We start from the raw sequence: 11,595 nt of genomic DNA, 5'->3' as shown, positions 1-11,595 counted from the left end.
TAAAAGACACCATTATATGCGTATTGTCTTTAGCGTAGAGATTGGTGTGGGTCCACCCTAATGTACAGGTCGGATCCATGCAGGTCACTTGATTGTTGGGGTTGAAATGTATTGGGACCCCATATATTAGATTGATCTAACCATCAGATGGGCCACACAAATCAGATGGAATCTTAGGTATTAAATAGTGTATTGTATCCTGTGATGGGTCGTTGGACCTATTAGATCAAATCTACACTGTCCATCTTAATTCTAAGATCGACCTACATTGATATCCAGATTATGAGATCGATCTGACCATCTGATGGGCCACACTGATCAAAGAATAATTATTATCAACCATGTCATGAGAAGAATGTGGACCTGAGATGGTTCAGATCTGACAGATCTATTGGCTCTCTCTAGAACTTCATGAGGGAGTCTATCGCCAATATGGATCTGACCAATGTGGTTAATTAGGCGTTAAACCCTAATTAAAGGAAAAACTCTCAAAATTTAAATTAGATCCATTAAATTCAATGTTGAAATATAAAATGATGGGTCCATTATGACTTAAAATTCAAGTAAATGATGCATATTTAGACTAATTAGATGTTGATGGATGTGGTCAGCCACTTGATTTAATGAAGTTCCACTTTAAGATTTGGTGATCGCTAACCCTATGTAAAGGGTAGGATTAGAAAAAATTAAATTATAAAGGTTTTGAATCCTTCGGGTGGACCCATTAATTATGAAGATTTGATCAATCAGAGGTGGGCCCCACAATATTAAATTAATCTTCAATTAGGAACTTATTGAGAATGTATAAATTGTTTAGGGTTTAATTAGTGCCTTCGATTGGATTAACCATCCAACTGAAATCAGTCACCCGTTTATCCAAGTGAGTGATCCAATGTGTTTCCTCTCTAATTAAGTTTATTGTAGTTACTATGTTGATTATAATGGTGATCCAATGTGTTTTCTCTATAATTAAGTTTATTGTAGTTACTATGTTGATTATAATGGTTACTGTTGGCTAACTTGCTATACTTGATGCTTATTTCTGTTTACATCTATATAATTGTTTCTTTTGCGCTAGTATGGATGAATTAATTTCCTATTGATTAATCTCTTGTCATTAGATGATTGTGCTCCCCAATCGGTAGATGAATTATGCCTACTATACAATAGATGATTATGCTTACTAATCGGTAGATGATATATGCCTGCTATACAGTAGATGACTCAAACCTACTAACAGGTAGAAATCTCTTAGATTAGAGAATTTAGGTTGGCATATTTCAATCCAAGCAAGTGGATTGTTACCCTCACTCGAATCATTAAATTTTACGTAATGATATTCTATTCTGATTATCCTTGTATTATTCTACATTTTTCTTATTTCGGTGAACCATATTGGGTTTGCTCATTGGGCATGGCCACCTACCGCTTGATCTATAAAATTGTACAAATATGAATGAGGATGAACAATCGACACCCGAACAGAAAGAGGCGGTCGAGCCTGTGAAAGATCCACAGGAGATGTGGCCAAATCTCATGAAAGAGGAATTGGCTGCCCTATATTGATTTTATTTATGTTTTGAATTTGACAAATATTTTTTAAATTCTGTTTACAACTCCTTATTTAGTTAAGAATATGATGTGGGGTTGGATTTGATTTGGATATTTTTATACATGAATTTGAATAATTGTCCCTAGGTTTATGAATTCTACATTGGACAAAGGACCTAAGTGATGAGTCATTAGATAGATTGATTAGTATTTATGAATTTATTAGATTCAATTTTAGAAATTCGAAAGTATTTATTAAATGTATGTGAATGTACAAGAATGAAACTTAGAATTAATTACAAAGATTTACTTATTTACCGTGAATGAACCATAATCTCATTAAATGCAGTACACTTAGTGTACGTGTTGAATTATAAAAAACGAGGCTCAAATGCGCGCTATTTTTACCTAAACTTTTAGTTATGACAAAGGAAACCATTAATAGTGAAATGGACTATATATTGCACAATAACCCTTAGGAATTTGTAGACCTACCTTCGAGTAACAAATCCATAGATTATAAATGGATTTTTAAGACTAAGCTTAAACCAAATGAGTGTGTTGGGAAATTCAAGGCTAGGCTTATGGCTAAAGTGTATAAGGAAAAGGAAGGCATATGTCTTCTTTGACACATATTAACTGGTCACCAAGATCACAACCGTAATAGTATTGATAGCTATTGTTTCCATTCACAATCTTGTGAACCACAAAATTAATGGATGTGAAAACCTTCTTCCTAAATTGAGAATTAGAGGAATCTACATGGACTAACCTAAGAGGTTTGTGGTAAAATGTCATGAGAATAAATTATGCAAATTAATTAAATCTCTTTATACGCTCAAGCAAGCTCAAAAGTAATGGCACAAGAAATTTGACAAAGTGTTTGTCAAATAGTTTTCAAATTAATGAGTCAAATAAATGTGTGTATAACAAGATATTTGAAAATGCCTGAATTGTTATATGTTTGTATGTGGAAGACATATTGATCTTTGGTTTGAACATCAATGTGGTGAATGAAACTAAGTCATTCCTTAGTTCACATTTTGACATTAATGACTTAGGAAATGTAGATGTAATTCTTCGAATAAAAATTGTGAATGACTCTATCTGAATCACTTTGTCTCAATCAAACTATATGGAGAAAATATAATCTTCTAGATTGTATATTTGCAAGCACTTTCTTTGATCCACATGTGAAATTGTATAAAAATGTGATAGTATATCATAACTTGAGTACTCTAGTATTATTGGGTATTTAATTTATCTAATGAATTGTACTAGACTTGATATTACATATATAATTGATAACATGAGTAGATATACTAGTAATCCTAGAGAAGATCACCGAAATGCTGTAAATAAATGTAATGCCCCGGATTTCAGAGGCCGAGTAGATACTCGACTCCCGATATCCCAGGTGCCACTTATGCTTTGCGGAAGTAGGGTTATATAGTTCATTTTACCTGGTATTTGAGCAATTCCTAGAATTAAGATAGAATATGCAATGATCGCCTCATCCAACGCGTTAGGCTCTGTGGTACCTGCATCTAAAATGGGGTTTAGTTTATGTTTTAAAACACCATCCCAAAGTGGGAATGAGTGATCAACTCAGTAGTTTCATTAACATTAAGTTACACAAGCTATCAAATACACATGCATAATTAATGAAAAGTAAAAGTAAGCATACAGTTCCTAAACACTCTTTTTAATGCACATGCATGGTATTATGATATGATGCATGCCCTCACCATCTAATACTCCCTCAATGCAACCTCGACTGCCGAGTCGCCAACCTATGCTAATGCAATGCCATGGATATTCATGTTAGTCAAGTATGTAATTAAGTTCGTTCATCCAACAATAATGAGGAAGTTGAAACACCTCCATTTAATCAATGACTTTATCCAGATCACTTAGCCCAGGGAGGCCGTAGCGGCTCTAAGCCTGTGATCCATGATCCAAATTTAGGTATCATCTATCTGTCTCACAAATTAATAATTTTAAAGGTAAGACATAATATCCAAAGGTATGATGATCAACTCAGTATGGGGCGTCACCCAAACACTGAGTATGATCACTCAGTTTCGAGGTACGGGTTTGTCATATAACCAAATCACCATAAGGAAGGGCTCATTACCCAATTTCATTTATGCACAGGTCATTAGAACAGTACTTTGACACGAAACCATTGGACAGGTAATTTGACGGGGGCTGTTCGAACAAAGACATGTTACCTTCTGTGCTCGTTGGTCACTATGAGGAGATTTGTCACCCCAGCATAGACCGACAGCACGGATACAGTATCCCATTCCACCATGCCTGAGTCTTGAAACGTGGTTGCTCACTAGTCACTATGAGAAGGCTCGTCACCACAGCGTAAACCAACAGCTCGGACACTGTCCCATTCCACCATGCCTAGCTCATAAGTCTTTGTGGGATCGTATCACTAACGGTTATCAGTAGGCCTATCATAGGTATGAGGTGTTTCAGATTCAAACAGGTGTGACCATACATGGTTGGCCAACTAGTGGACAAATTAGGCTGACTTAAGCGAATTACGGCGCAACCGCCACTACGTGCAAGCATCCCGTGTAGTCTAACTATTGTCGGTTGTCTGTCTTCGGCCTGAATCGGTCGGATTGGCCCAGGGCAGCCGATCCATTAGGGCTACCCTTGTGAATTTTTCCGGTTTGCTGACCAACCCAATTATCAATGGACTAATATTTTATAACATGCCACAATCAATTCTATTCAGGAATAGGCAACCAACTAAATAATATTTCACGATATTCTAGCTAATATGAGTAAACAAATGGGCATACAAGTGTATTATTCAATCATCGCATAATTTACCACAATCAGCTAATTAGGCGCATGTATCATGAAAAAATATGGAACATGTGAGCATGAAATTTCAGTGTATCCGGTTTATTCTAGCATGCAATCAATAATCGATAACCATAAATAAAAATTTCACTTCACGGAGGATAATAAGCCTAATGATTTGTCCCTAATTAGCAAGCAATTCACAATTTTCACTACACAATTATTTTTTGTGACATAGGTTTCATAATTGGCAATTACACCTTCTCCCCTTCTCCTCATCTCTCTCTCCCTTCCTTTGCAAGTGAAAATTCGTATGGGAGTGAGAGAGAAATTTTTAGGCTTTTATAGTCTTAGATTTTGTGTCCAAATGGCCCTATGGGCCCTTTTTTCTAACATGCATGCCCCTAGTGGGTTGAATCATGTCTCATATGGCTATTTCAGAGGCCCCCTGACCCATATGTGCCATGGGGCAGCTGTCCCATCGCCCGATGAGTGATTAGTCCAAATTTAGCAGCAAACAAATGACTCAATCGACCGTGGGGGCCCTACTTGCGAAGGACGGTCGTCGGTGATCGATCGGGGCCACAGTTATACGAATATGAGTAGGGAATATCCTTAACTCATGCCTCGACTTTAGTTGCAATCTAATGGTTGAAAAGCTACAACTTCGTGAAAGAGTGGAAGGTCTATTTCACTTAAGTTTTCAGATTTCAGCCTAGGGGATTCGCTTATTTTAAACACTTGGCTTTTTGCCCAAGTTGAGCAGTTTTGGACACTTTCTTGGTTCGCCACCCTCGATGGACGTCAAGCCCAGTGAGACGGACATTATTCTATAGTTTCGGAACTAATTGCCCATTAACGGGCGACGTAAAGCTTGTTCAAATAATCGGGGCATTTCTGGAATGAATTGGGTAAGAAAATTTTTTGTGCACAATGATTAGGGTCTGGATTAATTATGTTCATAGTGTGGCCTATTTGAAATCAGTAAAAATAGTGATTTGGTCATGATCACTCTAAACCGTTGGTTCTTAGGCTGAATGAGTAAATAGGTTGACTTGGTTCGTTAATTAAGATCTAACCCATAGCTAGCTTGGGTTTAGGTAGATCTTTAATTTAATTATGGTTATCTTGATTAGTTAATGATAGATCGGTTATATTTGGGCTCAAAATGAACCATTCACAAGGCTAGACTTGAGGTTTAAGTGATCAGGCGGATTCTTTACTGGTACCTCCCACGTATATGTTCACCCCAAACATCAAGGGTCAGTAAGTGGCAACGTAAGCTAGTGATATATATATATATATATATATATATAAAGGATTTTTGGTAATCCAAAATAGCAAAAATTCAGGGCATTACAATAAATTACTAAGATACTTGAAAAAGACTTATAACTATGGTGTTAGATATACCAGGTATCCAGCTATACTAGATGGGATAATGATGCACATTGGATATCAGATTTTATAAAATTAAAGTCCACGAGTAGTCATGTGTTTACTTTTGGAGGAGTCGCTGCATCCTAAAAGTCTCAAAAGTAAACTTGTATATCTTGATTCATGATGAAGTCCGAATTCATTGCTCTTGCAACTGCAGGTGCAGAAGCAGAATTGTTAAAAATATGCTTTTAAATATACCTATGTGGGGTAAACTAGTGGCACTAATTACATTGCATTGTGATAGCCAAGCTGTAATAACTAAGGTAAATAATAAAACATATAATGAAAAGTCCAGATATATAGGTCTGAAACATAACTTATTCAAGCAATTGATCCGAAATGGAATGATTGCAATTAACTTTATAAAGTCCAAAGAGAATTTAGTTGATCCACTAACTAAAGTGCTAACTAGAGAGATAGTGATGAGTACACATCAAGAGGAATAGGGTTGAGTCCCACTTAGATAAATCACTGGTAATGGGACCGCAACCTAGCTATATAATTGAAGATCCCAAGAACTAGGTTCAATGAGTAACGTACAACAAGAGTCCTTGAGTGATTTGGTATCAAAACTGTATATGAAAATTTAAAACTCTATTATTATGATGTAACAGTGCCATGACCTGTAGCGATGAAGGTTGGACTATGTCCATAATGAGTTTCATAACTATAATACAATGAGATCTCAAGTAGCATGTACATCCTTGATAGACTCACCTATATGAGTGTGGAAATGGGTCACTTTCTATGAGAATTGAGATATTTTCTAGAGCACTCATAAAACTGGGATAAAGCATATGACTATAATTTGCTAGCTTAAAAAACTCAAGTTGCTCTGAAATATTGTGCATGTGATGTGTTTGAGTTGTTATTGTGGGGGATTAGTTCAAAACTCTATATTACTTCCTCCTAACAAACCATACTTCTTTATACTAGGCAAGCTTCAATATTTAATATACCTTTTTTTTTTTTTTTTTTTAGCTTGTTAGTACACCCATTGTCAGTTCACACTTCACTGTTAGCCACTCCCTCTGGGGAATCGATACCAAGACCTTAGTGTTGAAATGAGGTATCTTTCACTCAGTCTACCACTTGAGTTATGGATCTAAGTGTCTATTTATATATTTAAGATACATTTGTTGATGCACTTTGTTTCACTAAATTGCCCAACTGGTTTTCTATTTGTTTTTCCTGAATTTTCAAATTATGGAGGATTGTTAAAATAAAATAAAAGATTTAAAAAATAAGTAAATTCATGTTTTGCCTTTGTTAACCCCCTACATTAATTGTGTTTAATTTTATCTCACATCGGAAAGTTGTTAAAAAAAAAAAACTAAGCTTTTATATTAAAACCCTTACTAATCCTCTGTATTTGAAAATAAGGGTATGCCATGCAAGCAACCTCTCATATGTGCACATGTGGGGGCCACAATTATGGTCGTTGTGTAGCGAGGCTAGCACGGTGCGGTGTGGTGTGTCTTTGAACGAGCACTTTTATTTTTATACCTATGCTTTGTCTCACTCATACACATGAAGACAGAGTTTTCATGCACATACCTAATAATTAATGAGCCGACATGTGTCGAGATGCATTTATTATGCCGCTCCCATACGCTTCAAGCCTCAACGACTACCTACTTTTTATATATATAAAGGCTTCTTTTCCCTATTGTAAAATCATCTAAAAATTCTCTTATCTCTATGGTTTTCCTCTAGCCTCGTTCTGCAACTTTTAATCGAGCACAGATCAATTTCAGCATTATTGGGTTCATATGGCTAAGATTGTGAGTATACCTGATCGATATCGTTCATATTGGAGGAGAGTTTTTGTATCCAGGAGACAGACTTACTGGAACGTAGTGCATATGGAATCTTCCTGTGGGGGTAAATCTGTCTTTAAGACTGCGACTGTAACGTACCTTAGCTCTTCATATTCTTCTTTTATTATTTCTAATTTTAATACACACACACACACACACACACACACATATTAGAACCAACAAGTTCCAAATTAGATACCTGTCGAGGTCAAGCCTACCATGATCTTGTTTGGCTAGGCCAATATTGTTGTCTTAATTTGCTTTCAACAACTCTTATGAGAGGGTATTAAACATCGTGGTAGAAGCTCTGGCGTTTCTTCATGGTTTGAGGATTTGTGAGGAACTTGGCCTTAACAACATCATTGTTGAGCATGACTCTAAAGTCATATTAGAGGTCATCTCTAAGCCAATGTGTCATGTCCTTGGTCAATCTGGCACCTAGTAGGAATCAATGGGTGATTGAAATCGAAGGTTAACTTTAGAATTGCCCACACATTGAGAGAAGGTAATCTTGTTACGGATGGTCTGGTAAAACTTGGGAGCAATGGGATGTAAAATTGATTATTCAGATGCAAAGAGATCTAGAATTTGGTTTCCTTAGATAGTTCAGGAATGGGTGTTATCTGAAAAGACCAACCCCTCCATAATCTAGGTTGATCCCATGCTGTTGTTTAGGCCTCATGTCCCGGATGTTCAAGGCAACGATTTTCCTACCTCTGCTTGAAGTTTTGTCAACAAATGCTTTGTTGGCGATCCCCCGAAGATGGGTCCCTCCTTTTTGTGTTTATCTCTGGGTGGTCTGTGGGAGAGAGCAGCTAGCACTAGTTCGTTTGGCACCGGAAGGTGATGATAGAGGCATGAGTTATTATACACTCATTTTTCTGGCTTCTCTAGCCTCAAATGCAAGTGGATGTTCGCAAGTGGGTTGCAGTGGAAATGTTTTCAGTTGCGAGTGTACCTACAAGGCATTGGTGTATTCTGCTTGCAGTTGGATGTTACCCATCAAGTGAATACTTGCAATTTTTATTTTTTAGAAGTTTAAGCCAGTCTTATTGATGAAGAGAAGGCTATAGGTACCTACACTTTGGGCTGCCTCTATCTGAAAACATGGCTAGAGGTTGCCTATCATATGCGCGCCAAACAAAGAGAAGAAACAAAAAACCTTTATCATTTATACCCCCCTTAGAAACATTCCCCAGCCCCACCTTATCACGAAAGATTTCCCCTCGAATGTGGTGAGGAAGCTCTAACAAACCATTGAAAATTATGGCCTCTTGGGAATCGCTCCCCATCTTTGCCGAGGGGTCAACCCATTAGCCTCCCTCACTGTATACTTTACTATGACTTCAGCCCTATGGAGGAGAAAATGCAAACGGGCGCTCCAATACCACGACTTCCAAGAATTGAAGAGCCCCGTAGACGCCACGTCCACTATAGCTTTAGAGTCACTCTCTGCAACGATTCTACGAAAACCCTAGTCCAAATAAAAGGAGAGTCCCTCGACCATCCCTCGACCATAAAACATGCCTCAGCCCGAGTATTTGTCCCCATACCATAGCCAACCGAGAAGGCAAAGATGAAGTTGCCAAAACTATCCTTGATGACTGCCTCCACCAGAAAGGCCCAATCGGGTTCCCTTAGGACGAGTTGTCCACATTAAGCTTGACCCATCCGACCTTTGGTTTAAGCCAACTCATCACCATGAGGTTGACTCACAAAGAGACCAAACCTTCTATCCTCAAAGCTTGTATAAAAATCTGATGAGAGAGAGACATAGAGGGTGGCAAGGGAAGGTTTGCTCCAATCTAGCTCAGCTAATTGCAAATGTGATCAATAATTCAACCATCGTTCATACGAACCCCATCAAATATGCTCCCGTTTCATTCCTTCCATACTTCCTAGAAGATAAGGCATGCGAGCAATCCCAACAGAAGAGAATAGCCATTTGCATAGGGGATGATGAAGCCTTAGTCCAGCAATGATCTGCTCTCCCAAGCGTACATTGGTTTGGCATAAAAGAGAGCTCGAAGAGAGTGACAAAAAAGGCACAAACCTTGGAGGCTTGGTGTCACACTCCAAAATTCGGGTACCCAAATAGGGTATTTAGGAGCCAAATTTCAGACCCATGATCTAAGAAAAAGTACCACAAGGAAATATTCATTTCATTTCATTTCCTCCCACCATAGTCCACAAATTTTAAAATCTCAAAGCACATACTAAGATAAATAATTCAACAGTTTGATATTACATCAATCCATAATTATTTAACTTTTAGTCCACAAATTTTAAAATCTCAAAGCACATACTAAGATAAATAATTCAACAGTTTGATATTACATCAATCCATAATTATTTAACTTAACTCAAAGTAAGAAAATTATAAATAATTCCACAGTATGATACTACATCAATCCACATACAGGAATTATTGTAGCCTTTAAACTCCAAAAAAATAATTAGTAAAAGAAAATGAAAGAATTTTTTTTTATTTCCAGACTCTTTTCGTTACTACAATCTGTTTTAGCATCCTTTCATTTCTACACAAAAACTTCTGATTTTTACGTAGAAATCCTTAAGATTTATGATTTTTATTAAAGACCTTGATTATAATTAAATTCCCAAAAACTTTTTTAAGAGGTAAAATGACCAAAATACTTTCATCTATTTATTTATTTATTTTGTGTATGTATAACCATCCAAATCATCCAACAAGTGCAACAATCAGGCTAATCCAATTATCACTCATGGTTGGCTGGCATAATGACTGGATTGGCCTGATTTTTGCGTCCTGTCATCATCAAGGTGGGTTCCACCTGTTGAATGGGTTGTACCTGTATACACATCATGTGGCCCCACTCCACTATTGTAGAGAATAAATAATAATAATAAGAAGAAGAAATTGACATACATTTAGGTCATTTATTCCTTAAAAAATTGTCTTGGGACTCCGAACAGGTTAAAGGTCTTTTCTGCGAAAATCAGAAATCTTAAGAATTTCAAAGGTAAAATTTGCAAAACTCTTCCTAGGGTAGAGAGAGAGAGAGAGAGAGAGAGAGAGAGAGAGAGAGAGAGAGAGAGAGAGAGAGAGAGAGAATAGGATCATTTGATCAACGCGGCAATGGCAAGACAATTGCTAGCCAGCTTCGAAAGCATGTTATCCTGGCTAGCCATTGGTGACTTGAGCCCAGGCCGCTCAGTGAACGCATCCTCACAGGTGCCAATGTCGGTCAACACCGCGCTCAGCATACTATTCAACGTGCCTGAATCGTGGGCTTCGATCGCTTTCACTGCAGATTGAAGGTCGTTAAGCGCATTACCGTAACTCTCTCGACAAACCTTGAGGCAGCCCATCATCAATGGTGGCGTTTTTGGGTCTTTAACCATTTGCTCGACGGCGCTTATGGCAACATTGGTGTAGTTAGTGCACGCCTTAATCTGCAAGCCAAGGATGGTGGTGGCATCGACATCGCCAATGTTGGGCAGGTACGGGCTAATGGATGAGATGCAGACGTCGGGGTTTTTTGTGTGTTCGCATATCTCTCGGATTATGACGTCGGTGTTGCAGGATGTTGGTTGGACCTCAGCAGGGAACATGCGCCGTTTGATGTCGCCGTCCACACATTGGGCGTCTATGAAGTGGAAGAGGAGGAGAGATGAGAGATAGAGAAGGAGACTGGTTCTTGGCTCCATGGCTAGAGAGAGAGAGAGAGAGAGAGAAAGAGACAGAGGGGGGGTTTGTTATCCATGCAACATGAGTTGGTTACATCTTGTAACTGATTTCCTTTAAAAAATGACTGTTCCCGTGGACGCGGATTGCACTTCGGTGATGAAATGACGTGGCCAAATTTGATTGGTGGGTCATACGCTGTAAGAGATAGAGGCGATTGGACGCGGTTTTGGATGGTGAACCGCTTTATGCATTTTATACAGACCGTCCATCCATTTTGCCAGCTCACTT

General features: G+C 37.9%; 1 protein-coding gene across 1 annotated transcript; it reads right to left on the bottom strand.

The window, feature by feature from the left end:
• Nucleotides 1–10,711: 10,711 nt before the first annotated feature.
• LOC131225866 (pectinesterase inhibitor-like) lies at nucleotides 10,712–11,363 on the bottom strand. The gene has a single exon (XM_058221469.1). It carries the CDS (start codon nucleotides 11,325–11,327, stop codon nucleotides 10,737–10,739), a length of 591 nt encoding a protein of 196 aa, XP_058077452.1. The 5' UTR covers nucleotides 11,328–11,363; the 3' UTR covers nucleotides 10,712–10,736.
• Between the last annotated feature and the right edge of the window lie 232 nt (nucleotides 11,364–11,595).

This window comes from Magnolia sinica, chromosome 14 (assembly GCF_029962835.1).
Source record: "Magnolia sinica isolate HGM2019 chromosome 14, MsV1, whole genome shotgun sequence".
In the NCBI taxonomy this organism is placed as follows: Eukaryota; Viridiplantae; Streptophyta; class Magnoliopsida; order Magnoliales; family Magnoliaceae; genus Magnolia; species Magnolia sinica.
Note: the sequence above shows the minus strand (reverse complement) of the source record. Positions and strands in the feature narration are given on the sequence as shown.